This window comes from Ammospiza nelsoni, chromosome 10 (genome assembly GCF_027579445.1).
Source record: "Ammospiza nelsoni isolate bAmmNel1 chromosome 10, bAmmNel1.pri, whole genome shotgun sequence".
Classification (NCBI taxonomy): domain Eukaryota; kingdom Metazoa; phylum Chordata; class Aves; order Passeriformes; family Passerellidae; genus Ammospiza; species Ammospiza nelsoni.
The window spans coordinates 19198760-19226594 of NC_080642.1; the positions used below are offsets into that span (position 1 = coordinate 19198760).

The 27835-nt window shown below is 39.0% G+C and overlaps 2 protein-coding genes across 11 annotated transcripts in view; one reads left to right on the top strand and one right to left on the bottom strand.

Moving 5' to 3' along the window:
• The window catches only part of GIGYF2 (GRB10 interacting GYF protein 2), a 75035-nt gene that overhangs the window by 36770 nt on the left and 10430 nt on the right, over window positions 1–27835 (bottom strand). For 9 of the 10 annotated variants that reach the window (XM_059479063.1, XM_059479064.1, XM_059479065.1 and 6 more), the window contains 6 exons: window positions 26232–26311; window positions 23516–23645; window positions 21236–21331; window positions 16246–16354; window positions 9503–9614; window positions 8913–8953 (listed from right to left, as the gene is read on the bottom strand). In XM_059479063.1, coding sequence (XP_059335046.1) covers window positions 8913–8953; window positions 9503–9614; window positions 16246–16354; window positions 21236–21331; window positions 23516–23645; window positions 26232–26272 — 529 coding nt within the window. In that variant the 5' untranslated portion in view covers window positions 26273–26311. The remainder of the gene's footprint in view (window positions 1–8912; window positions 8954–9502; window positions 9615–16245; window positions 16355–21235; window positions 21332–23515; window positions 23646–26231; window positions 26312–27835) is intronic. The other variant, XM_059479071.1, reaches the window with a different exon arrangement.
• KCNJ13 (potassium inwardly rectifying channel subfamily J member 13) lies at window positions 1347–3288 on the top strand. The gene is made up of 2 exons (XM_059479074.1): window positions 1347–1863; window positions 2693–3288. The coding sequence occupies exons 1-2, from the start codon at window positions 1386–1388 to the stop codon at window positions 3286–3288; spliced, it is 1074 nt and encodes a 357-aa protein (XP_059335057.1). The 5' UTR covers window positions 1347–1385.

The window sequence follows — 27835 nt, forward strand, 5'->3', positions numbered from 1 at the left end:
GTAGTTACAAAAATTTGGTTGAAGGTTAAGCAAACAGGCAAACTGCTGGTTAATGGGATCAAAGATCACAAGACAAATTTTCACCTACCATAAACTCATTCTGAATTTCAGGATCCTTACTTCTAATGCATTTCAAGAGAAAATTAAGATGGTTCTGTTGGAAGGGAAAAATCCAATTCCTCTATGAAAAAATGTAATAGACTGAAGCAGCCATCCTTCAAAGAGAAGTCAAAATCAATAGAAAACCAAAACTGACTAAATACACCATATATAATAATCATTTGCAGAATTTACAGGTATTTTTAAGTTCTCTGTTGTTCTAGCAAGCTTCCTCACAACCTTCTTTAAACAGGTTGTACACCTCACGAAGTCTCTATTTTACACAAACCCGTACTTAATTTTAATCTGCCCCAGGTGAACTTTAAACATACATATATAAAATGTATGGATTTGAGTGACCACTGTCTTTTCAAAAGACATTCACCAGCTCCAGCAAATTCCACAAGCTCTGAGGTTTAAAAGCAAACAAAGGAGCCTAATATACAAAATATCTACAGATATCCGTTTTGCTTCCCATATCTGCAATTCTACCTTAATTCCCATATGCTTGCTGTCCTATTTTACTTGGTCACTAGTAAAAATTGAACTGCTCAGGCAGACTAGACTGGAAAATATGTCACAGTGTATTTTCTGAATTGCTCTCCTGCCCTCTTTTTACCTGATCCTTACATAAACAGCCTCAGACTCCCAGAAGTAGCTCTGCCCTGAATACTCTAATTCTGTTTAACTGGACATAGTGGGTGCAGACAGGAGACAATTCTTGAGCTAGAAGAATCAGAAAGGGCTAGTAGCTATAGTACAACATTGCCCTAAAATGCATAAATATGTTACAGAGATAATATAACAAACATTCTTTCCATAGCACTATACTACTGTTAATAGTATTCATAATAGTACTGGTAAATTATTATACTCTGCTCAAAACAAGTTACAAAATCTGATATAATCAGCTAAATTCAGTTTCTTTTCACACACACTATGCCTAATCCCATCCCACTCACCCCTAAAGCATTAAAGCATGTGACTCCTATGTAAATTTAGGAAGGTAAAGTATGAAATTTTTATTTAAACAGCTAAGCAGGGAGAATTTGAGAAGTAGTCAGATTTTAAACTTAATCTTTTCTAGCAAAGTATTACCACAAACAGTGGTAAATTCCTCTCCAGGCTCCTGACTTAATCTTCTCTGGATTGCAATGTATAAGCCCTCCTTTGTTGGCTGCAGTATTTCTACCCCTGCTGATGTGTCAGAAGCTGTGACCATTAGGCAAAACACAAATATGTGGCATTGTATCACTTTTTTTTTCCTTTCTTCTCCTTTCTAGAAGATGACGACAGACACGCCAGAGAGCAATAACACCAGGTCCAGCGCTCCCCTCCTGACTCAGAGGCACCTGAGGCTGGTGACCAAGGATGGGCACAGCACGTTCCACATGGCCGGGACCAAAGGCAGAGGTGTGTCGTACCTCCGAGACGTGTGGGGGATACTCATGGACATGCGCTGGAGATGGATGGTGCTCGTCTTCTCCGCTTCCTTTGTCCTTCACTGGCTGCTCTTTGCAGTGCTCTGGTATCTGCTGGCTGAGATGAATGGGGACCTGGAGCTGGACCACGATGCTCCACCTGCCAACCACACTATATGTGTCAAGCACGTCACCAGTTTTACAGCTGCCTTCTCCTTCTCACTGGAGACACAACTCACCATTGGCTACGGCACCATGTTCCCAAGTGGGGACTGTCCCAGTGCTGTTGCACTGCTGGCATTCCAGATGGTCCTGGGGCTCATGCTAGAAGCCCTCCTCACAGGTAATCCTTCCTACTGCATCTTTACACACAATAGGTGTAACAATTGGATTTAAGAATAGAGCTAGAAAAAAATACTGTTCATTTTGACATATGAAAGAATAATTAAGGTAGCCACTACAAGGATGACAAGATTTCAGCTATGTAGTACTAGAACTTAACTTTAATCAACAAAAGACAAATGAGGTGTTATCAATATCTGGACTTTAGAATTTCAGTATTAATTGAAAAACACTTGTGGTAGATCACAACATATTGCTCTCAATCATTTATTTCTTATACCATTCTATCTCTCAGCTATTGCCATTAATTACAATATTTAAAGTCAATTTGTTTTGATTTTTAAGGTGTACTTTCATCTAGCTGAGCTATCTTCATTGATCTTTAACTCAGTGTTTATGTATTCCTCAGTAACTAAGATTTTACAATGTCACAGTTATTTTGAGGGATTTTAAGTTATTTAAAATATTCTTCATGTTTAAAGGAACTCAAAATACTTTGAAAATACACAGGCTAGTTTACTGTGTATTAGAAAGAGCTTCTACAGTATAACATATCAAGATCAGTTCCAATTACAACAAGTTGGGGCAAGCTAATAGCCTCCTTACAGCTACAGTTGACTTCCAAATATTAACAAGTGAACATAACTTAGAAAAATAAGTATTTTAGGAAAGCTATACTTTTTTGAACAAAAGCAGGTTAATATGATGCCAACCTAACAGTTTCCAAACATGGTCTTTCCAGCCTCAGTCTGTTTCTGCTCCCTTGGAACCTGCAGGGAGCCAGCCCAGGCCCTGTGCTCATGCTGAGTTTGCTCTTTCCCATGCCCCAGGTGCTTTCGTGGCCAAGATTGCACGCCCAAAGAACCGGGCACTCTCCATCCGCTTCTCTCGCTCTGCCGTGGTCACATACAATGAGGGGAGGCCTCAGCTCATGTTCCAGGTGGCCAACATTCGCTCCAGGCCCCTGATCAACGTCCAGATCTCTGCTATACTTTACCAAGAACAAGAGAGTGGCCAGCTGCACCAAACTACCATTGACTTTCACCTGGACAGCATCACTACACACGAGTATCCATTTTTCATTTTCCCTCTGACCTACTACCACACCATCACTGCATCCAGCCCACTGGCTGTTCTCCTTTGGAGAGAAGTTCCTCCCCACTTTGAGCTGGTTGTTTTCCTGTCAGCTGTGCAGGAGGGAACAGGAGAACCGTGCCAGAAGAGAACATCCTACCTCCCGTCAGAGATCCTGGTGTACCACCGCTTCGCCTCCCTGCTAGCCCGCAATGCCAAAGGCGAATACCAGACCAAGATGGAGAATTTTGACAAGACTATTCCTGAGCACCCAGCTGCACCTGACTCAAAGAGTCCAAAAAGGACTGACAAGGAGATCCGCATCAATGGACAGCCTATCGACAGCTTCTAACACTCTCAGACTGGCCTCACAAAGTAGAGAGAGCAAACCTTGAACTTTGTGCTTTTTTAATTATTATTACATTAAACTTGTGGGGTTCAGTTTAAAAACTTACTTCCCTGCCTGCCCTGCCATCTTCTAGTGATCTCTCTTGTAGTCCCATCCTTCTGATTACAACGTGAAATACAGAGTGAAGAGAATGTGTGTGCCCACCGATGAGAGGCTGCATTAACCACCCAGCATGAAGTCACCACTGAATCACAATACTAATTCTTGGGAAATTAGAAGAGCTATCTCCTGAATTCACCAGACTATGATTAAAGCCACACTGACCCCAAAAGGAGATATCTTCAAAACTCCTAAAGCTGACCAAAGTCATAATTAACCAGCTTGTGACAAAATGGACAACAAAACAAAAGCAGAAAACAACATGGGGTCATTCAGTGAATACATGAGTTCTGGTATAAATAACTCTGTTCATCCAAAAGCCTAGCTTTGCTATTCTCTCTTCTATCTATTTGGGAATACAGACTTACATCATTTTTCAGATGGCTGAAAATCCTGCCAATCTCTCATGGCAGTGAACAGCATTCCGGCTGTGCTTATTAAGCAGAATTATATATCCTAAGTGCAGTTCTTCATTCTGCCAAATAAGAGAGTATCTCACTCTCAGACCGGTCTATGAAGACACTATCAAAAAATCTAGGTGTATATGACAAATACTGCAATGGAAATTTTTTTCTTATTTGAAAACACTGAATAAATTACTTAGCAGTGGAAAAAAAAAGACTATTTCTAATGAATTAATGTAGGGGTTTTTTTTTTAAAGGCCCATACGTTCAACATGTTTTCACCTTTGCGTTGCTTGTCTCAAGTATATCAGACCCAGAAGGACACAATATATATATATGAGAAGTAGAACTGCATCCATTGATATTTTATGCTTTCTAACATCAATCTTTGCCTGTACACACAGCACAAAAAATATTTAGAGACACTTGAATCAATTTTGAAATAAAAAATTAAAACAAACTATACATTAGACTTCTGTATTTAAGTGCCTCATAAACCTACTGCAATTAAGACACCACTCTGAAGCTCCTAAATAATTTAAGATGCTAAAAAAAAAAAACAATGAGGGATAACTATTTCCAAGCTCTCAACAAAATCAGTGCCTATTAGGTGTTCATACCTGAACACTCAAGTAGAATTAAAATAAAGTTACCTCTCAAAGGTAAAAGACTTTTCCCACAAACCCAGATGGCATAAATAGCAACTTTCATTGACAACAGCATAAGACGTTACCAAATATACTTCCTCTTAATGTCATCCAAGTGGTCAGCAGCAGGAAAAATGGCCTCAAACTATCTGACCAGATAGCTTAAACTGAATTCTTCTTAAGTCACAAAACTGTTGACTGAAGTGTGCTCATAATCCAAACGGGGTCAGCAAAAAACTACTTTCATTTTTAGGGTCTGGGGAGTCACCCCACAGAAGTATTACACACATAGTTAGGGAACGAGGCAGAAGGGCCACATTTTTGTTCCAACTGAGCTCTCATTCCAAAATAATTCAAGTGCTGCCTTCCCCCATTGCAGATCTTTGGAGAGATTAGATTTACCACAAACACTCCCAAAATCTTTTCTAAACTTCAATCTACGGACAAGCATTAGTGATTATTGTGGAGCCTGGTGAGCAGCACACTATCAAGTTACACTGCCTTCATCCCTCTCCATCACTGCTTTTTTAGTTATTGACTCATACACAATTTAAAGAACCCTTTTCCCCCTTCTGTCAACACCAATATTTTTTAATTATTTCTTGCATTTTTTCCACATTCTCTATCAATGTAAGACATTGATAAGAGGCCTACAAATTAAAAACCAGTGCAAGAGCAGTAAAACAGACTCCTGTGTACAGGCTGACATAGGGCAGCATTCTGTGTGAAGTATTGAGTATTGTTTGACAGCATTCTGGGTGAGGCATGGTTTCTCTCATATATCACATGGGACTGGAATCTCATGATTTAGAGCCAGAGGTATACAAAGCTATTTCTAATTTCAATTCACATCTAATCAAAGGTGGGCTGGTTTTTTTTTTATTTCTATATGACTCAATACTTTGAAGTTGTCCTGGTTTTAAAATAATTTTCTTTTTACAGATTTGGTTTAAAAGGGAGTACAACAGCAAGTATAAAGAAAACACGTTGTTAGTATATGCTAAATGCAATCTCCAAATACTACATTTTGGAATGCAAAACTGAATTATACTGCACAAGCAAATTAGACAAAGAACTGTGTAGTTACTTCAGAACAAGGGCAGAAAATACATTAATATTGCTTTTACAGTTCCAGAGAACTGGTGAATCATGGATGTCTGAAAGTACTGGAAATATGCCATGGCCCAAATTGGAGTAGAAACCTAGGAAAATTGCTGATGGGCTCTGATGCACCAACACAGCACTCCGTGCTTCAGTACAGCAAGAGTAAACCAGTGATGAACCTTCTGTGAACGCAACTCCTGCCAGCAAGACATGGCAGGAGAACAAGCCCGGCAGAGAGAGGGAAAATATGATTCAAAGAAATTCAGCGTTCTTTTTATAGCCACTTGAACACACCTTTTATATGCAAGTCTTCTGAACCTAACCAAAATCCACACATAAAGCAGAACTCACCAGGTTCCACAATTGACTTCTCAGATTTGTTTAAATTACATAACATTTACTCACTACAAGTTTCTAACTGCTGGTAACTAATCAAATCCCTTCAGCTACTAAGCTGGTATTAGTCAGGAGGCTGCACAGAAAATTAAGCAGCTTTTGTGAAGAGACAGACATGCTCAAGAAAGCAACTTGCTCATTTTCTTTGCTAATGGCCTCAGCCTTCCAATTACAATCTGGGTTCTAAGTGAAGTCTGAAAGACTGTGACAATCTGCAACAAACTTAAAAATACTTTGGGCATCTTCAATCTGCACGCTGAAACCAGGAAGAGATACGGTTTATATTGAGAATCAGTCAAATGTGACCTCACAAACTGTGAGCACTGAAAAAGCAATCATTAATTTTTAAGAACAGCATACTGATCATATTTGAGAAATAAGTATTTGTTAAATTTCTATTATTTTTTTAATCTCAATTTTTTTATTGAGGGATCTTGCATTATCCTCCATTACAAATACCCAGAAGTGATTAAATATTTGATTTCTTAATAATTCTCTAATGGGATCTTCCAGAACAAAGAACACGAAAAAGTTGGCAACTCAGTAAATGATGTAATCTGAATCCAAGGCTCTATGAAACAGCAAGGAAAAACTGAAACATGGTAAAATCACAGAATAAAATCTCAACTAAGGAGTTTAACCAAGGTATCAGAAACCAGTACAGGCATCTGCTAAAGCATGTGAGCCTGAATTATAACCTGTATGTCAACTCCTTTCCTTTCTGCTTCCACAGCTTTGTGTGGATATTCGTGCTTGCTATTAACCTGGGACTTCTTTTGGCACATCTGTACCCTCTCTCATACTCAAAATATTTTGTCATTGGAAAGCCATTACATAACAATAACTACTTATAATTAACCAAGGCTTGAGTCAGAACAGACCAACACTTCCTGTCAATATTTCTGTGCTCTCCACCTTATGTCTCTTTGGAAGTGAAGGGGAGAGAAATGGTCTTCTCACTTACTGCAACATTAACCTCTAACATAGCAATGCTCTTTTAAAAACAATATTTTTATAATAAAACTTCAGAAAGATTGAAGGTCTTTTGCCTCTCATACTGACTTGCAGAGAAATACAAGAGACTAAAGAAGAGCAATTAGGTACTCAAAAAGTTTCATAATTTGAGAATAAGCACATCATCACTCACAATGAGCTTCCAACAAATTGCACCAGGGACACCATCTTCCCCAGGGAACAGTTCTTGGAGGACACATTCAACAGAGCCCTCATCACTAGCAGCTGCTACAAACACAAAATGCTCTACACTAGCTGCAGATTAACCTCTGGCAGACATCAACTTCTCTAAGGACATTTTGCACAGTGTAAATTCTCCTCAATTTCAACTGAGAAATACTGAAATCTGATCCTACACTAATATGCAATACTTTCATCCTTCTTTATCAGAAACATGGTACATTCTATATCCTGGAACTGGAATTGCTATATTTCTAATCACAACAACAAGAAGCAGCTAAATAAATAAAACTAAATCTACTGTGGTAGATACTACTTCGCCATCCATTTTTTTTTTGTAAAAATGCAGCCCTGAAATCTCAGAAGTACTTACTTTCCCCCATTTTCATTTTCTCCTAAAAAATTTGGGAATATATAGATACATGGAAAGTCCTGAGTTTCACTGCTGACATTTAAAACTGGTCAATCTCTGACCAATATCAAATTATTTTCTAGAAGTATCCTCTTTTTAAAGGAGACAATGAGGAAAACATAGGCATTTTAATTTTATGTTGACATTCAACTTAACAAGCAGAAAAATAAAAGCACTCTTTCCTAGATGGAGGGAGGACTGGAAGGGCTTTGAAAGCAAACTCCCATGGCATGTGTCACCATGGTAATCCAGAAAATTATAAATATGGCAATTTATGCTACTCTCACTACAAAAATACCAACAACTACACAGGGATTAAAATGCATTCCTGTCAACTTCTAATTACAATTGGATCTCTTTGGGTTTGTCTTTAAATGCAACCTGCAAATCTGTTCTAATTTATGCTTTCTCAGCATATTACCAAGGAGGGTATGTAGCCAAGACTCATTTAGCAAAGCCAAAGATTACTTGGGTCCTAAATAGAGAAGACACAGGCATAGGAATAAGAGAACAGGAACAACAGAGAACAAGCAGCACACGAGCCTGCACAGCAAAAGTCACTGCAGTTATCAGGTAGCCAGAGCTGCCCTGATGTTCCCATCACCCTTAGAATGTCTAGGTTTCATCTCCAAGATGACAAACCTACTCCAAATCAAGTTCAGCTGGATGTTCAGAAGTACTGGGCCACAATTAAGGATCCAGCATTCTGTCAGAATGTGAATAGCCAGTGTGAAGCATTTCAGAAACAGAATAGGGGAGGAACAAGAGACAGAAGAGTAGATAACCAGACTGAACAGGAGGTTCAGATGATGACTTAACTAAATTGATCAACAGAAAATCCATCAGCATGGGAACCTCAGGACACTGCTGGGATCTCTCATACTATCAAGCTTTCAAAAAAAATTAAAGGTCAAATGGTCAAGAAATCCTGGGTACCAAACCAGCCCACACCAGGAATGTTTAAAGCTGCACTGAAAAAAGGCGTGTTACCACAGCACGCCTGCTCATCAGCAAAGGCTTCTTTCACAGAGGTACAGGAACTTAGTTCCAGTTGTAAACATCACAACTTAATAAACACAACCTACTTACTCCACATGGTTCTTATCTACCACACTTAAATGTCCAATAGTGAGAACAACACAAATAAGAGAAACAACACTTTGAGAACACACTTAGCAACCTGGCACAGTATCATGAATCTTGCATCAACAATGTACTTGGAGCAGTAAGAAAGGCTGATACAAATCCCTTCCCCCAAACACACCCTGCTCCTCCCTCCCATTTTCTGCCCACACAGTAACAAAACCATACCTGGATCTTTTCGCCCTGGTTTTTCAAAGCGTCTGTCTCCCCTAGAAAGGCAGAATAGAAGTTTCAAATAAGGTTTTGGAACTACTCCAAAAACTCATTTTAGGTATAGGTTTTGCTGGTTTTCTTTACTTGGTGGGAACTTTTTTTAAATCAGAGCTTGATGGACATTACCTTTAGAGGTCCAAGTGACAACTGAAATTTTCAGGAACACCAATACACACACGGCCCTTGGGAACTGGGTATGTTTTCAAATGTGCCCCTAAGTACTGTGAACAATGTCCAGACTAAAACTGAAGCAAACCCTTAGCACCAGCACTTCAATTGCAACTGCTGTAATTTATGTTCTCTCAAAGTATTTAGCTCCTTCTTCCCAGGAACTCGGCAGAAAAAAATCTTTGCAAGAAATGTTCTTTTACTTTCTCCAGAGCCTCAAGAAACATTATTGTGTTTGACTCCATCTTAGAAATTCAGACACTTCACTCACAGATATAACTAATTACCTTTCCTAAAGTGTTCTTATGAAGTCAAAAGGCACAAATGGAAGCTGAACAGATGCGTGTAAAAAACTTAAAGTGCTAGAGTTCTGTTACCTTTCCTCCCAACTCTGTGATCTGTGCATTTCCCTGCCCCCTCCTCGCCCAAATCCACCCTCCACTTCATCAAAACTTCTTTGGTAGAAACCGCTTTCTCCTCGGCCTCTGCCTGAAAAGACAAAAAACACAAGTGTTTGTAATAAATAATAATAGAAGTTGAAAGAATCAGGTAGGTTTCCCTTTCCTGGTGCCTCTGAGAACCAATCTTGCAGCCTTAAGCCCCAGTGAAATTATCCGGGACAAAAGGAAAAAGGAACAAGGACTGAAGAAAGAGTCTTATCCAAAAATTCTTATCAAGAAGTGCAAGACCAGACAGAACAGGCAAACAATTCTGAAATAAATATGATGCAGAAAAACACAAATACTTACCTAAGAGAAATTACCAAGTAAGTATGCATTGTTCACACAACATCCACATTGCACACGTGTGCTTCACACATAAAAATCAGATTTCTTTTAAAAGCAAACTCCAGTATAATGGCACTGCACTGTGGATGTACTCCTAATTATTGCTGTCAAGGGTCATAAAGGAGAAGGAAGCTATTAAATTCTAGTTACTGCCAGCAAAAATCTCCCCCAGGATCAGTGGGAAGAAAAGAAGGATCACAGGATGGTTGGTTACAGGCAGGTGAGAATGAAGGAGGACATTAGCTATAGCTTTGAAATTATCCTACTGACCTTCTCAGTAAATGGTTCTCTACAGGCAGTTACCAAGTACCAAGCCTCAAGCCAAAAAGTTACAGACCCATCCTCAAGCAAAGCATCTCAAAGCACATCCTGAGGGCTTGAAAAGGCATGGGGTGTTTGGGTAAAAGAAAACAAGCCCTACACAACAGGAAAACAACACCCACATACAGCCCCAGCTCGTCAAAATAACTTCCAGCACTGCTTAGATTAACAGATAGGGTGAAGTTTCCAGATCTACAAAAAACAAACACAGCTTCACACACTGCTCCAGCAGAAGAAATGACAGGTTTCTAACCAACTAATTTACCATTTCAAGATCTCATGGAAAGAAGACAAAAAAGTGGAACACCTCTCAGCTCGCTGTCAGGATAATGCCTTGCCTACATACACACGTAGACTCCACAGTCAAGGTTAAAACCTAAAAAGCACCTGGTAACAGGAATTCTTGGCTGGGTAAGTACCTCAAACATCTATCTTTTCATATTTCTCTCTTCCTGGCTTCAAGAAAAAAAACATCTCTCAAGTACGAGGTGCAAACCTGGCCAGGGATCCGCAGAAGTAAGACAGAACGCCCAAATGAAGCAGGAAACAAACACCTTCAGAATGGACTGCAGCTCTTGCAGTCTTCTGAAGAAAGTAATTTAAAGCCTCTACATTTAAAATCTAAAGACATGTAGATATATCAAGGAATCATACCGTGTTTCAGTATCTTATGACCACAGAAATTTAAAATAATCAAGACAGTTGCAACAGTTTCTCTACTATTCTATGCCAAATCTCTTAGAAGGGGTGGGAGGTGAAAAGGGCAGAAAGTTGCTGTTCAGGTGAAGAAAAAAAACTGATCCAGAAAAAAAAGTGATGGATAATCTAGTTGAGGTCTTTAAATACAAAACTGCTTTTGTATGAAGCAGAACAGATTGCAGGGTGCATAAGGAACAATTTTAACATTCCCTTCAGACAAACTATCCTGTTCTATCACCAGCAAAGTTTATTAGTGACAGATCTCCCAGAATCACAGATGCAGCCTTCCTTCCCACAGAGTTTTGAGGGTGCCTAAGTTCAGATGAAGACTGGACAAACTCAAAAAATATAAACAAAATTCATTAACAGAGGCCACATCTGGTTCAGGAAATATGCTGAGCTGTAAACATCTGGCAGCTGAGCCTCTTAATCTTCATGTTTTTCTCAGTCCTCATTCTCTTGCCAAGATGCCTTCTTTTAGCTGCTGCTAGACTATGGTCGCCTTGGAGCTGAGCAAGCCCATACCATATCTAGCATGGCTGTTTTTACACAAACTCAGGGAGAGGCAGACTGAGCACTCAAGGTAAGAGAGGAAAAATCAGCATCAGACCTAAGAGAGTTATTAGAAACGCTTTCACTAGGGCAAGTCTGATACAAGGTTGACTATAGTTAAACAAGTCGCAAAGGCAAGAAACAGGAAGAGGTGATACAACATCAAAAATAGCATAATGTTTATCCAGTTAAAGCATCATGGGTCCCCAAAAATCCCAGAAAAGTTTTTATTCTTCACAAGTAAAAGCCAGGAAAGTTCCAGCAGCTCACCCAATAGCAATCTGTGCCTAATTTCTTCACTACAGGAAAGCTGTCTTCCTTCCTCTCGCAAGAGATAATAAAGCACAAGCAGCTCATAGAGTCAAAACAGAACAAAGGCACTGACTCATCTCCTGTCTCTGAGGTAGCAGAGGTGGGAAGTTACACTTTCCCAACAAAAACAAAGCAGACTTGTGCAGTGAGCACTGCAGTGCTGCTCTGGCAAGGGTGAGTGCAATGCTGCACACTGGGAGCAGCCACACACCACCAGAGCCTGGCTGATACAGGACGTTTCACCAGCAAATAAAGCAAGTGTCCTTACAAGAGCAAGGATCAGCTGTTTTCCCAGCAGCATGGCTGATGGCCATTTAAAAGTATGGGAAATCACAGCCTGAGAAACCTCCCCCCACTCACCACCCCTGTATGGTGGTCCATCAGTATTTCAGTTGTGCTCAGCCACCAAAATGGTCTAAATTAAAAGATAATTCAGACCTTGCAAAATGTCCAAACTATTGATCTTAGACATTCAGGTTAAGGCTGCCTGTGGGGTCCCAGCACTCAGCTGCCAGCTGCAGTGACACCACATAACACTGGACAGGGCTACTGAAGCACATCTGCCCTGGCTGTGCTGCCACCCCATCCATGAGTGGAAAGAACATGGGCCCATCCAACAGTGGCAAGCAGAAGCACAGGGGCAGCCCCAGCAGCCAGCAAGCAGAGCACAGTGTGGGAAGCATCAAACACATCCTACCAAGCTACAGAAGACAAGCAGCCAGTCAAGGGAAACTGTGGTGTGCAAAGTCAGTCATTCAGCAAGTATCATGTGGGTGAGTCTGACCTGAAAGTGCACACTAGGGCACAGCTAATGCTGGTTACAGAATGCATGAGAAATGCCTGCAGAGAGGATAAAACTGCCCATGTAAGCACACCACCTGACCTTCTGCTTCTGCACTCCTTGGCTTATCTTAAACAGAATGCCACTTCTGAAAAAATACCTGGCACACAAGCAGCAGATTAAGTGCATATGTTGCACAAAGTACTGAATGCAAAGTCAATAAATGTCAATAAACCCTTCCATTTAATAATAGAGTGGAGCAAATGTATCATACATATTTCAGTAATTTCCCAAAAACCTCAGGATGAGGACACCAATCCACTGGGCACTGCAATCATAACAGCTAAGTCTCTAACCTGAAAAATAGATAAGTTTGAATTTAAGTAAAAATATAAGACATGAGCACAAACTGTCATTATAATTATCATTACAAAAAAACCTAAAGCCTTATGGAACACAAGAAGCAAATTCTTGAAATTACAGCATAACTGGAGTTTAGGATCAACAGTCGCAGTCATAATACTGTTTGGAAAAAACAGAGTAACTGTAGCTCAACTGCTGCTGTTTAGATATGCAAACATTACACTTTCACACCATCGACACACTTTCCAACAGCAGCAAAAACAGATTACAAAGGGCACAGAGGGTGGGTGGGGAAAGAGCTCTAACAGGAAGCAAAGGACCCTTCATAACAGCCTTAACCAGAAGGGAGAACAGCTACAAAACAAAGTGTCTGTAAGCTTACAGCCCATTCCAGGGACTATTTAAATCTCTCCTCATCCAAGGCTCTTATTCATGAATGTTGACATTCCAGTCCTGCCAGCACAAAGCACAGGGTTTAACTGCACACCACAGGGAGCTACCAGGAAAACAAGTCAATTAGAAGAGTCACGTGCAAGGATTTGGTTTCTTCAGAGACCACAGCTTCATTTTCAAAAAAATAAACCAACAAACCAAAAATCAAAGCAATTTCTACATAGTAACCACATTCTCATAATCACAACATAAGGATTTTCAGTAAAAGTTGGAGTGACCACCCAGAGAATTTTTACTGAGTGTTACCTTGCAGTTTTAAATACTGGTAAGTGAATCCCATTTAGAGTTTTACCCATAACACTCCTTTACCAGCATTTCCTCCCCTTGCCAAGCCTGCACAGATTACTTCTCGTGCTCTCAAATGCTGGAACACAATTCTGTGTCTTGTGCCTCAGTCAGGGAACTTCATTAACAAATCTAATCATGCATGCAAATTCCTCTATAAAGCTGCTGGGGTGCAAGTCCCTTCAAGAGTTCTTGAAGAAATCTCATTTTGGTAAAGCTGAAGCCCACACTGACTCGGCAGCAGCTTTGCTGCATACAGCTGTGTAAAGTTCATGGAAAACACCAGAAAACCTTTTGAACCCAGGCAATTTTGCAGTGCAATAAGAATGTTTTCCAACTGTTAAGTGAGGCAGCTCATTTAGTGAAAAAACTCCCAAGAAATTTCAAGTCCTTTTCACTGTAACCTGAAAAAACAAAATTGCATTTAAACCCTGCTACTTGCAAGCAACATTTTTGTAAACGTCAACAGTCCTCTATTGAATTTTCATAAATAACTTTAAGTCCTTGCCTACAACAGCATCATCTGCATAATTATGAAATTGTACCATTTTCTCCTGGCAGAAGCCTTAATTTCTTTGCTGCAATATAAAACTTTGGGAAAACTCATCATGCCTAGAATGCAACAGCAATTGCTCATGGGAAGAAGAGGGGAAGAGTGGAAGAAACAAGCAGCAACCAGGATCAATGAAAGAAGGAAAGCTCAGAAAGCTGAAGAAATTTACTGCAGAAGCACGTCCTCTATAGTTTAAACAGAGAAGCCTCACAAGCACACCATATAATAATTCCAACACCTTAAAAGATCAAACTAGGATAAACAAAAAAGAAAGTGAAAATTACCAATTTTCCAACAAAATTCTGGCTGGTATTTCTTAACAAATCTTAAAAATGAACTATGGGAAACCAGGAATACATGCAGCAGCTTCCAAACAGCTTTCAAAGTCTTAATACTGCATACATTTTAAGTTCTGTTCACTAAAATGTAAGGAAATAAACTTTACTGCCAAACAAAGTAGTCATGCATATGAGTAAAATCATTAATAGAATTACTGGATTAGAAGCCATATTCTGCCACATTTAGCCTTACAATCTCACTGCAACTAGTGGGGGCAATTAAAAAGTAATCACTGCTCATTGCATAAGGATGACATTGTTAATAGTGCAGCAAGAAAACAGGGAAATTTGACAAAAGAAAGCAAAATAAACGGTTTGCCAAATTACAAATGGTCAAAGCATCTTGATATTTAAACTAGAGAGCACACTAGTGGATGTATGATCTCAAATCATCAAATTTTAAGCAGTAATAATTTAATTTGCAGAATTATGTCTAGATGCATCTAAAAAAACCAGCCGATATGTATTCCTAGCAAAAGTGAAACATAGGTGATAGAAACACACACATTAAAATAAAACAGAAAAGCAACAACTCCCAAATTAGTACACACATCTATATATATATGCACACTTTTTTTTAAATGAAACCCTGAGCATTTGTGCAACTACAATGGTAAATGAAGGGGAGGCAACAGGAAAATCTAAGTGATAGTCTCATAAAGCTTTAAATTCATATCTTAGCTGGGAAGCAACCACAAGAAGACAGAAAACCATTTACAAATATCTGAGAGATGTAAACTAAAAAGAAAGCAGGATTAAGGAATGAGAACAGAAATGAGAGAAGGCATTAAGTCAAAGCAAAACTCTCTCAAGCATCTAATTATATATGAAGTACTTCCTGAAGATCTTATTGAAAATACCACCCGTTAAGGGCATGTAAAATTAAATTAAAAAGGGCTCTAAGAGAAATCTCACCTAAGCACCTGCAAAGACAGAGGTTACAAGATTATTTACTCAGTATTTCCAATTTACTAGCTTCCTAGTATTCTAAATGCAGCCCATCCTATTTATATATGAAGCCCCCCAAGAAGAGTTCACAGAAGTGCACACATTGAAAAGGAATTGCTAAGATAAATTCTGGGTTTAACTATTTGGTTTGACTTTAGCAATATGGCCTCAGGACATTTTCTCCATTCATTTGCAAATGTTTCAGGTGATCCTGGATGAGACAGCTACAGTGATGCACCAGAACTAGAACGACTCAAATGTCTCCCAAATTCAATTACAACTTCCCATTAACTGTTTACACTCAGGATGTTAACAAATGAAGATGGCTTTTCAGAATACTGAACCCAACCTACTACAACCATGTTCTATGTACAGTCATATATTTTTCCTACCCTCTCGTTAGAAATAACTTTATTAAAAGCATAAAACCAATTTATAACAATTCTGAACCAAAGAATTTCATATTCCACCCAAAACTACCTCTCTCTTTTGGATTCCCACCCATCAACCTGGCAAAGGCATATAAACAGAGATACCAGTTGTGTGCTAATATGTGCAGAATCATCACTAAACCCAATATTCATTCTCCAGCACCACCTTGTTGGAAAGGTTTCAAAGCTTGAAGCAAAAAGAACCCATGGCTCTAGCCAAGCTCCAGTTAGTATCTCTGAGCAGCTTTGGCCTGGATGCCCTGGATCCACTGCAGCACATCCCACAGGCAGCTCACCTCGACCTCTAGAGGAACTTCGACCTCGAGGAGCCCCCACCACCGTTCCTCCTCCGCGTCCCGTCAACCGCAGGACAGCAGCACTGTTTACAGACATCGAGAAATTTCTCTGCCAAAAAGAAAGAGGCACAGTCAGATTTGACTGGAAAAACCTTCACAAAGAAACCACAAATACACAAACAAACAATAAAAACCAAACAAAACAAAAAGAAACAATAAGCATTTGCCATTATCTGAAATTAGGCTTTGTTTTTATTACAAATTCTCTACAAGTAATACTGGAAAGGAAAAGGATTCCATGCCCACATGAGCAGCTGAAGCAGTCTATAAAAGGATCTTGGTCAATATTATCATTACCAAGTTACTTAGCTGAGATTTCTATGCTCTGAAGTAAGCATTTGAACAGCTACTCCTTTCTCATGTGATACCAGAGGCCATTAGAACATCAGCAGTGTTAAACACACATTCTGCTGCAAAAAGAGACTGGCATCTGCCTATACCTGACACCAATAATTAATACCAATTCTAAACTTACTTAAGCAAAGCAGGAACATGTAAAGACCAAGAAAACTTGAATAGAATTATATTTACCAATGTCCTTTGCAGAAATAAGCCTTTTTATTCTCTAAATATCACAAGAGTAACATATTTTAGGAAAAACTAAGTCTACTTAGGGCTTCTGAAACTTAAGTGATACTCACTCATTTTCATAAGAAAAATAAACACCAGTAAAATTCAACTTTAGCTTAATATGAAACAATTGCTAAAAGAAAAAGCTATTTCAATAAAGAATGGATAAATATAACCAACTCTGACCCTATTCTCTGAGCACAAACACTTGGAAAACTGGGCCAAAGAATTCAGAAGCATGTACAGAAACATTAACAAGTAAACCTGAACTGACACACACTTTCTGAATGCAAGTTTTGAATAATTAGAATGCAAAGGACTCCAAACAGTTGTTGTATCAGGCTTCTTGAAAGGAACTTAAGAGTCAGCAAGGTGCTTACATCAACTCATCTGAATTACTATGACTTTGAAGGTCTTCAGAGAACAATGAGACAAGTGATTATATACTATTTAAAATCTAAATCACTAACATCAAAGCCAACAGGAGATTTAATACATTACAGAAACATTTCAAAAACTGCTTGATATGTGCTCCCTACAAAGGTATATCTTCCTTCAAGAAAGAGTTGGTAACTAATTAGACTTGAGGGGAAAGAAAAAATGCAGTCATGCATGGCAAAAAAGCAAGGTCAGCCTCCAGCAAATCTGTTTTCTGAGCTAGCTCTTAAAGTTTAAAGCAACCATTTCAACTGCAAGTGAACAGGAGCCACCTCCATCTGCCTCTGAGCAAACCACCACCTTTCTGGGTGCTTACACTTCTGCTTTTTTGTTTTCAGAAGCACTGAAACATTTCACTAAAAAAACATATTCAGTTATCAGAATCATTGTCTTGCATAGGAGACTCTTTTTTTTTATGCCTTATTCTTCCTGTAAGAACAAAATAATGATCTCGTTTTTAAATTGACTTGTCTGCCTGAACCCTGAGCAACTTCTCCCTCCCCTCTGAAGAGCCTTGAAGGCATAGTGGTAACAACCCACATGATAAGATCACAGCAAGAAGTAAAAAAGCAAAGTCAAAAAAGCAAAAACTGCCCTACTATTGATCAGGGTATTCCTTCAATGACCAATGCTGACAATGCAGACTGAAGAACAAAGCTGCCACAAAACAGCTTTAGTAGCAAATGAAGATTTCTTAGGAAACAGATGTCAGGAAAATAACCAGGGAGGACACAAAAGGATCTCCATTATATTCAGCAAGAGTTTGAGCCTCCCTTACCATGCAAGCAGGTAAGATTAAGACAACCAAATTCTCCCCTAATGCAAATGGGAAAAACAGGAGCAGTGGGAAAGGCAAAGGAACATTTGCTGCAGGTTGCCAGTGCTCCTTGGTGGGAAGCTCTGTTAAAGCCATCTACAGAAACCTCCTCTGCTTCAACAGACACTTCCTTGGAAACACATCTTACACAAATCTCTGATTGTAAATATATTGTATTTCATTACAGTAAGTGAATCAGTTGAACTCTAGGTTAGCTCAACAACTTTATCTTCAGAAAAGTAACATTTTACATAAAGAGAAACAGCAATTCCATCCAAAGCATGTCCATGTCCTATTACAGGGAACACTGTAGCCTTAAGTATCCAATTAAATGCTACAAAACTAAACACATTTAAGTTCAAATCAATATAGCTGACATGATCTGTCACCATCCCTAGATAATACACCTGTAATTCAGTTTGAGACAAGTTCTTCCCATGACAAACATACAACTGCAGTGCCATCAGGTGCACAACACAGCAGGAATTGTTCTGAATCTAAGGCCAAAGTAATCCTGACAGGCTCAGCTGCAACTGAACACTGCATCAAAGTACCAGTGCTGTGATCAGCCTCTCCTCTAAGGACTCCCACAGCCCTGCCTCTCCAACTCTGAGACAACAATTCTATCCTAAGTATTCCTAGAGGGAGTAAAAAGGTCTTTTAAACTCCCTTCTGTCAATCTTAATTGTAAGAACTTTCCTGCATCACCACTAGCAGCAAATCCATTAATATTCACCTCAAAATCACTTCTGAAGATGATTCTTAATGATAAACAATGCTATGTCATGGGGAATAAACACCAGAGTTTCTAACTTTAAAAACGCCATTCCCTTGCTACTTTGAATCAATCATACAGGAAAAAAGGCATGAAAAACCAGACTGTTGACATCCTCTGGGTCCCCAGAAAGCATTAAAGAAAAAGCTTTCTTAGAAAGGGAATATGGACCTCTTCTTCTAGATTATCATTTCTGTGGAGATTTTAGAGAACTGTTACACTGCTTAAAGGCTCTTGTATGATCACAGGTGAGGAGGAGAAGGGAAAAGCAGTGACACAGGATACACCAACTCCTCAGGAGTTTACAAGACTGCTGAAACACTGGGCACTGCAGCAGAGGATCTATCCCTGAAGCTCAGCAGCACTTCCCATCTCATCTGTACTCTGCACACTTTCCATCCCATAGCCTTTAACTCGTGTTATTCCTTGCAGAGCATCCTGACAAACACCAGCAGTCAGCATCCCCTTGTAAGAAGCCTGAAGGACTCCACCATGCATCAGCAAAAGAATAAACCCAAAGACATTTACACAAAGGTTCAACATTTAGGGGTGCTACTGTGTGTCTGGCTGACCATTTCTGGGGCTTGCTCCTGAACCCCTTCTCTCCCTACTCAAGAACAGGAGCTAAGCTAAGCCTTCCCACAAAAGCACAGTCTCAATCTCAGGTGCCTTTGAAGACTATGACATGAAGTGCTTACAATGTATCCACATGAACTCAAATCCAACTGCTGATTAAAACCTAAACCATCAGTATCTGGTGTGAAACGACAGCATCCCACAGACACACAAGAAATATGGACCAGCTCTGAAGAGGAAGGAAGTCTGGAAGAGATGAAGAGGATATGCCAAAATACCCAGGCACAAAATGAAATGAAAAATTCAAGAACACAACAGCCTGGGGCAGGCAAAGGAAGAAGGATGCTCTGATATCTTAAGAAGCTAATAGTAACACTACCCACCCCTGCAAAAATCAAATCACTCAAGCCAGTAAAAACACTCAGCTTCCTATTACAAAAGAAACAAAAATCCAAACCACAGTATTATGAAGTAAGAAAAGTGCTAAGAAACAAATGACAAATCAGAGAGAAACTGCAAAATCAAAAGTTCTGAGAGCCAGCAAGAGGAAACCAGTTCAGAGTCAAAAGTCAGAGGCACTTATCCAGAGAAAATGGGTGGTTTTCTCCATTAGGAATCAAATTTAAAGCAAGAGATTTCAAACTACCCAGATCAGTCATCCCTGAAATGGAATCCTTATGGACCTGTTCTCACTCTGATCCATCTCTATGTGGTTGTATACCTATAGATATATCAAAGGAGGAGATGAAAAGAAACTGTTTATATACAGAGCAGTTAACAGTACTGCATCTTAATAAATGTTAACAGTCAAAAAACTTCAGCATTTCTCTAAAGAACACAAAACAGGGCTACAGAACCTAGCCACTTTTGTGATTCTCTGGTTACCAAAGAGAAGGTGGTAAAAAATGTAGAAAAATGTCACTGATCTGAAAATGATGCATACTTAAAAAATAGGTAACACTTCCCAGATGGTGATCCTGGATTTAACAACCTGTCTTCCTTCAACAGAACATTGGATAAAAACCATTTTTTCCAATTTAAGACAATAATTGAGCATGGATAGAATTTAAACTTTATGCTGACATAGTATGCTTTCATAATATCTTTCTGTGTGTCCTAGGTTAAAATGAAAAGGTGCAACCAAAGGTATGTATTCTATTAGCATCTCCATAAGCTGTTAAAATAGGTGTTCTTTAACTCCTCTGTGACTCATCCCTGGTAACAATCTCCACTAAAGGGCCATCAAGGTCTCCCGTAACCCCATGACTCACAGAATTACACCACCCCACTGTGAGATGCCCCACCCAGGGGAGGAACCAAACATTCCCACCTTTATATAATCTGAGGCTTGGAACACCAGGAGAGCACTACCACTGCATTCCCAGAGGACAAGAGCTCAATAACCACCACTGGACCTCCAGATCTTTCCACAGGATCACTGCTCTGCCAAAACCACATCCACCACTCCAACAGGACTGCAGCCACCATTTAATCAGGCTGCTACCACCACCCTGCCCAGCAGGGTGTCAGGTCATATCCTGACTCTGTCACTTTAAGTCAGAGTTTCTGTACTATTACCTTTAATTTTCCTATTAAACTGTAGTTCTGACATGGAATCTCCTGCTGGTTTGCCTTCAAACTAGTACACTGAGATGTCCTAATTTCAAATTTCATTGTTTTTCTTAATGGACGCACACTCTTTATTATGTCTTTGCTCTAATAACAATCTTAAGATTAAAAAAAAAAATACACACCTGTTCTTCTTCTGTAAAAGGTACAAGTGCCAGTGGTGGCAGGGGCTCCTCTTGTAAAATAGGCAAAAATTCCTTATCCAGAAGGTCTGAAGGTATCTGTATAAAAGAAAAAGAGCATTCTACTCCATACAAGTATTTCTACTTCAGGGATGATGTCACACACACCGATTCAAAATTTTTATTCTTCCAACTCTGTCTCCATCTACCCAGTAATTCCAGTAACTCTTACTGGGGGTGAGTATAACTGTGCTGCAAATTTACAACCCTCAGAAAAAAGTTCTTACAAGCAAGGCATCCAAAGCATCACTCACCAATAAGGCCACTGACATCAGAACTCAAACTTACACACCACTGCAGCTGAAATCTGAATCAAGTGACATTTCATCTATTGCTTTTAACTGCAACACATTTTTACAGCCAGATTTCTAATTAACAAACTGCCACCTACAGCACAGAGGCTGTATTTGAAATAAGCAGTTCCAATTTATAACCAACCAGGAGAGTAAAAAAAAAAAAAAAACAAAAACCAAAACCAAACCCAAACCAACCAAAAACCACACAAAAAAGCCAAGTACAATGAAACTTTATGTATAGATTAACTAGAGAACACTTATGACTTCAATCAAAATAAATGTTAACATTAATTTTGAATCAGAAGCTCCATCAATAGCTGCAATCTTGAGGATGTGGACAAGAACCACCAATTACATACAGCAAGTGAGTTCCAATTATGCCAATGGACAACTGCCTCAAAAATATTTAGTTCATAACACTAAAGAGTTTTTTTTCTTTTAGATATATGCTAGCAGAAGTCTTCCTGTTTTCAGTCAGTCTCTCTTTTGATTAGATTCAACAGCTTAAAAACATTCCTGACATCCACTAGCTGACCTGAACCACTGTCAAGAATCCTTTCAGTCTTCACAACCAGCATCACTCAACACCCTAGAAACATGTGGATAGCAAAAGAAAGACATACTCTAATCATAATGCCCTTCTGGCAAACACATAGGAAGAAAATATTATTTGGACCATTCATAACAATCAAAGAACTTCCTGTAACACAGGATATTTGAGGGTTGTTCTGAATCAGCCCCAGGAGCAGAGATCTCAGCATCATCTGACACTACAAACACAAACTGCAAAAAACAGCAACTTCTGACTGGCTGACCTATTCAAGCATAACATCAAGATCTAAATCACAGTTTCCTGAAGTAGAACAGGACAATTCTGCATGTTAAAGCATGGCTTTAAGCTATACCACACTTAACAGACTTAGAAAAATCTTTGACATTCAATGCCCTTAAATCCATTATTTAAGCAATGCAGGGCTCCCAGTATTGTACAAGAATGTCAGCACAGCCAAGACAGGACAGGAACCTGAAGCTGTGTGTGTACATCTCCATTCCAAGCTCAAAGCATTATCCTGACATAATTTCTTGCAGTCCCTCCCTTCCCCAAGGGTAAGCTCTCAGGGGCATTCAGACCTCCAGGTCTACTGTAACAATAAACCAACCACTGCCACCAGCTAAAGAAAAACTCAATGTTTACAACTACAAAATGTACCAATCATTTGCCTGAAAGAGCTCTGAAATTTTGTATCATCTTCTACATCACTGAGAACCCTTGTTCAAAGTGAAACCAGAAGGAAGTTCCTGATTTTCTATACTGCTCTTATGCATTACATGTCATTGTTTGTGTGTCCTGATTCCCAGAGAAGGGAGCTACCTGAGGACTGCTCTCATTGGGCCAGTCACCTGCTAAATTGAACTGACTTAAGATGGGATAGAGACCTCTTGCTTTTTTCAGATGATCTGCTCATATAATTTATTGCCTGACTTTGTAGCTGAATCAAATAACTATCATGCACTACATTAAATAAAATCCTACTGAGGCAAGCAAATCTGCACAGCTGCAAGGCGACTTTAACCCTCAGTCATCTGTGGCACTGAGACTGAATATGGCAATCAGGTCCTTTTGTTCTCTGGGGTACAGGAAGTTACCCCTAAAATGGAAGAAAAACCAAAAAAAAAAACAAACCCCCCCCACACACACACACACAAAAAAATACAAACAAACAAAAACCCCAAAAACACATGGAATCTGGTAAAAGTGCAATCAAACAAGGGCACACATGAAAACCCCCACAATCAGTCCTCTTCAGTCTGGGATTGCAAGAAATATATGATTTCTCTGTCCATAACCACAAAATACAAACTATTCCTAATCACAAGACTGTCATTAGGAACACACACACAAGGGCACCTTCCTCTTCCTGCTCACCTTATTATCCTTTAGAAAAAGTGCCAACATTTCTTCTCTCCCATAGCGATAGTCTGCAAGTTTGTACTTGGGCAAGGCCGGAGACAGAGGAGGGGATGTCACGCTCCCGCCACTAGACAAAGCTCGCAGCCTGAAAGGAAGCACAAAAGCAATAAAAATGAACTGAGAATATCTAAACCTGTGCTACCATCCCTCTGCACATTTACAGATTTGACACAAACAAAATAAATACAATACTGAAAGTAAAGACATTAACAGTTTAACTTCAAAACTCTCAGTGCTTCAATAGGAAGAGTGGAAGAACTTCCCTTGTTTCACCCACAGCCAGGAGAGCAAGAAATAAAAGAATTGCCAAGAGCACATCAAGGAATTCAACTTGCCCCAGGAAAACTCTTGTGCTGACTATACAGCAAGCCAGCTATACCCCCACTAAAGCCTTGCCTAAGCTATTCACACAGGCTGCACACAAATCAGTGGGACACCTTAATGACAACAGCTTCCTTTTGCCAAGAAAAATTCTTACCATGCTAGAGAGTGCAGCAAATATTAAGCTAAGGAAAGGGTTTATTCAGATGTTTCATCAAGTTTAACAGAACAGCACGGTAAATTTTATACGAAGTTTCTTCTTGTGTCTCTGGAATCCTTCCTTGCCATAAATCCCTTTTACGCAAATTAAAATTAACGGCTTTTATTTTTTGAGAGTGCATATAACATCTAACTTAGGGTTAAATCAATAAAAGAAAAAATAAAATTAAAAAAATATATGTACAAAATACAATGACACTCTACTTCAGAGACATTTGAAGCAGCAATCTAATAAATCTGATTTATGGTATCAGATAAATATGCTAATACATTTGTTCTAATCCCACACAGGTAAGTTACTTGACTTCTTGCAGGTAGCACCTTACTGTTGTACATGATGCCCATTCTGCAGGTGAATTCGTCTCATTCTACACAGTCACTTCCTCAGCTACCCAAATCCTTGGTATTTTTAAGTTTGAGGAATGTTTTACAAAAGGTTATGTGTGTAAAGAAACAAAACCCTGCTGATTTTCTTACATTCTGTCTGATGAGTAACTTAGACAAGTAGAACAGTAAAAGCTCTTCTCAGCAAATCAAAAAATCCTTGGCAGGGACGTAGCTCTAAATTAAAACAGTGATTCAGAGACTACCTTTCACCTAATTATTAAAACATGCTTCGATTTGTTTTACTGTCCTTTAAACAGAAAAGAAAAAAACCATTTGCAAGTCAAAAGCTGATTTTATTTCATTAGTTTGGTGCCACCTCGTGGCAGTTCCTCTACATAACCACTTCCAAACCGTGCCTGCAGAAGAATTATTTAAAGGATTTGATGGCTCAGTGAAACGTTCAACATCAATCAGATCAAATGCGACCCAGAGTCTCGCTGTTAAGTGATACAGCAGCTTATGTGACAGTCATGACTATACCACAACCCAAAAGAAAATTTATAAATCTTCTGTTTCGTTTTTCCTGTAAAAATACACTAAAATTCACTGAAGTCTAATATATGTTTCCATACATAATCTAATCTGGTTTTTAAAGTAACTGGAGACTCAATACGACAGTCCCCTCACTGTGACACAGTTCATTAAGTTGCTGTTGAAATATTTGCTTTTTTTAGCAGTCTTCCCCTTCTCTTTTTAATATAACTTTGGCTTCCATCCATCAAGAATGTAATCATGTCTGTCTTACACTGAAGAGCACTCCAGCACAAGATATCTGCCTGGTGGTATATTTATAGATATTGATAAATTCATTCTTTAACCTTCTTTCATTCTAACAAAATAGACTGAGCTCTCATTGTTTCACAAGCTGCAAATCATGTCTTGCTTCTTCACTGAATTCTCTCCAATTTCTGTATATTGTGTATAGAAATGTGTCAGCAAAAGTGAATGTATTCAAGGAACAGTTCTATCACATGCTCTGCAGCAACTGTATTTCCTATAACCACCCTGCATTCCCATTCACACACTTGGACACCAAACACTGCAGAAACCACACCACTCACAATTCCTGTTTGTAACTGAACTCACCAATACTTTACCAAGAAACTGGAACAAATACTGAATAACCACACCTGTGCAATTGCTCTTGCACAAAAGCCAGAACAATGCAGGTCAGACAAGCTGTAAAACTAACAGCTGACAAAATTATGTGACAGCATGTATTCCCTTGAACACAACAGCTCTCTTTTCCTGACACTTTCCAATACAAGTGTGCAGGACACTGACACAAAACTCTAATTTTTTTCCATATTCCATACAGGGATTAGGTTCTTTAAAACTGGGAAAAGAAAAAGCTTGCTTAGCTATAGATTTAAGTCTAGTGAGGAGAGTTTAAGAACTTCCTTATTAACATTCATCACACAGAAAGACTGAACAAGCACATCTTTAATTATTCTGTGCATACCTCTGAGATCATAAACATTATTCCTCCTTCAAATGCTTGGCAGCAAGGTAAATATTATGCATTAACATAACAAAAAACCCAACTCAATTCCTACACAAAGCCAATTCACAAAATAAAGACTCATTTTATAACATTGCTTTAGATCACAGGCCAGGGACTGAGGGGAAACAGTACAAAACAAAGATACTGTATCCCATTTATTCCCATAATCAATTCTGCTCCAAAGGAAAAAAAAGTCCTTTTAAACAAGTTCTGGAGTCTGACAAAATAGACAAAACTTACCATTCAGGCCCAAAGTTAAGTGTCTGAGTTTCTGCTGCCATTTTTTCCTGTTCTCTTCCTCTTTTTTAAAAAGTGTGAACCTGAAAAATAAAGATATTTATTATGAAAACAGCTGGATTGATACAGTGCTTCACAGATTAATTCAAAATACAAAAGCACACCTGGTCATGCAAAGAAGTGAAAAAACTGACTACACTGATTTTTTTTTTAAGGAATCCATTTCAGCTTTCCAACACAGATTGATTTAGTAATATAGGAGCAACTGCATCAAGATTTCTTCCCTAAATCCCTCTTTTAACAGCTCAAACAGGACACTGGATTAGGGTGTCTGAGGAAACAATTTGTACAAACACAGAGAACTTGATGCATAATCCTCTTCTCCAAGAACAGTAATGCTTAATTAACAGAATTGCTGCTTCCTGACAATTACAAGAGGATAAAAACCCCACTAGAATTACAGCAAGACAGATTTGCCAGCTGAGTGGCAGAATATTCAAGAATTTTCCACTGCTCATTCTTGAAAAATAAGCCTTCTAAAGATTGAGTACATCCAATGCTACCAAATACTCCACAATTCTGCAGGCAAATGGCAGCATTTCTTTCATTCTTGGTTTTATTAAGCAGAAGAAATGCAGAACTTCGGACTTTAGCTGATTTCATTGCTATCAGCCAAGGTAACTCCTGCAGACACCAGGAAGGCTCAAGTCAAGTTCCTACATATCCAGAGTGTATGGACAAGAGCAGATGAAGCCATACAGCAGGGAAAGAACAAGACTAAGGTAAGGTAGCTTTTCCCTAAGAGAACCAAGTCCAGCCCAGGCAGTTCTGGAGAAGTGCCCTTTCATGCAATAAATACAGCTCCTCCTTCATTCCAGCAGCTGCCAAATCCAAATCTTCAGAGCAAGATAGTTTGGTTTTTTAAAAACCAAACACACTGTAGGTAAAGCCCAAGAAAAAGAAGAATTTGAAGCATCATCTTCAGACACTGGTTGATTAGACTTCAAGAACCCATAATGTCAGGGAGGGAACTCTGCTGTATCAGAACCACACCCCTTAGCAAATCCAGGGACTAAATAAGGAACTTCATGAGTTTGTCTATACTTTGCATGAAAAGGTGATGAAAAAGAAAAACAAAATCCAGGGAGATAGAGGTGGAAAGGGCGTTACTGAAAAAAAGCAAGACAAAACTAAACAAAGGAAGCTTTTTTCCCTTCTATTTATTCCACATAAGTAATAATATTAAAGAAAATAAATCAAGAATCTCAAAGCAAGAAAATGACAAAACATGCTAAAATGAAATATGCTAATATTGCTTGAGCAGATTTTACCCAAATACTCTGGGCATAAGATTACAAATGCTTATAAACTCCCTGCAGTCTAAACCCACCAACTAACATTTGGCTTGTGTATTTTAACAACATGCTGTATCTTCTTTATCCCATACACAAAGTAATTTATATACAAATCTTAATGGTTTTATTTTCACAATAATTTTAGATAATTAAATAGAATTATCCCTACTAGCTGCACCAAAAGTTAATACAAAAATACCCAGATATTCTCCCAGGCCTAGTCTGAGATGATTTTGGTCTGATTTAAGTTGC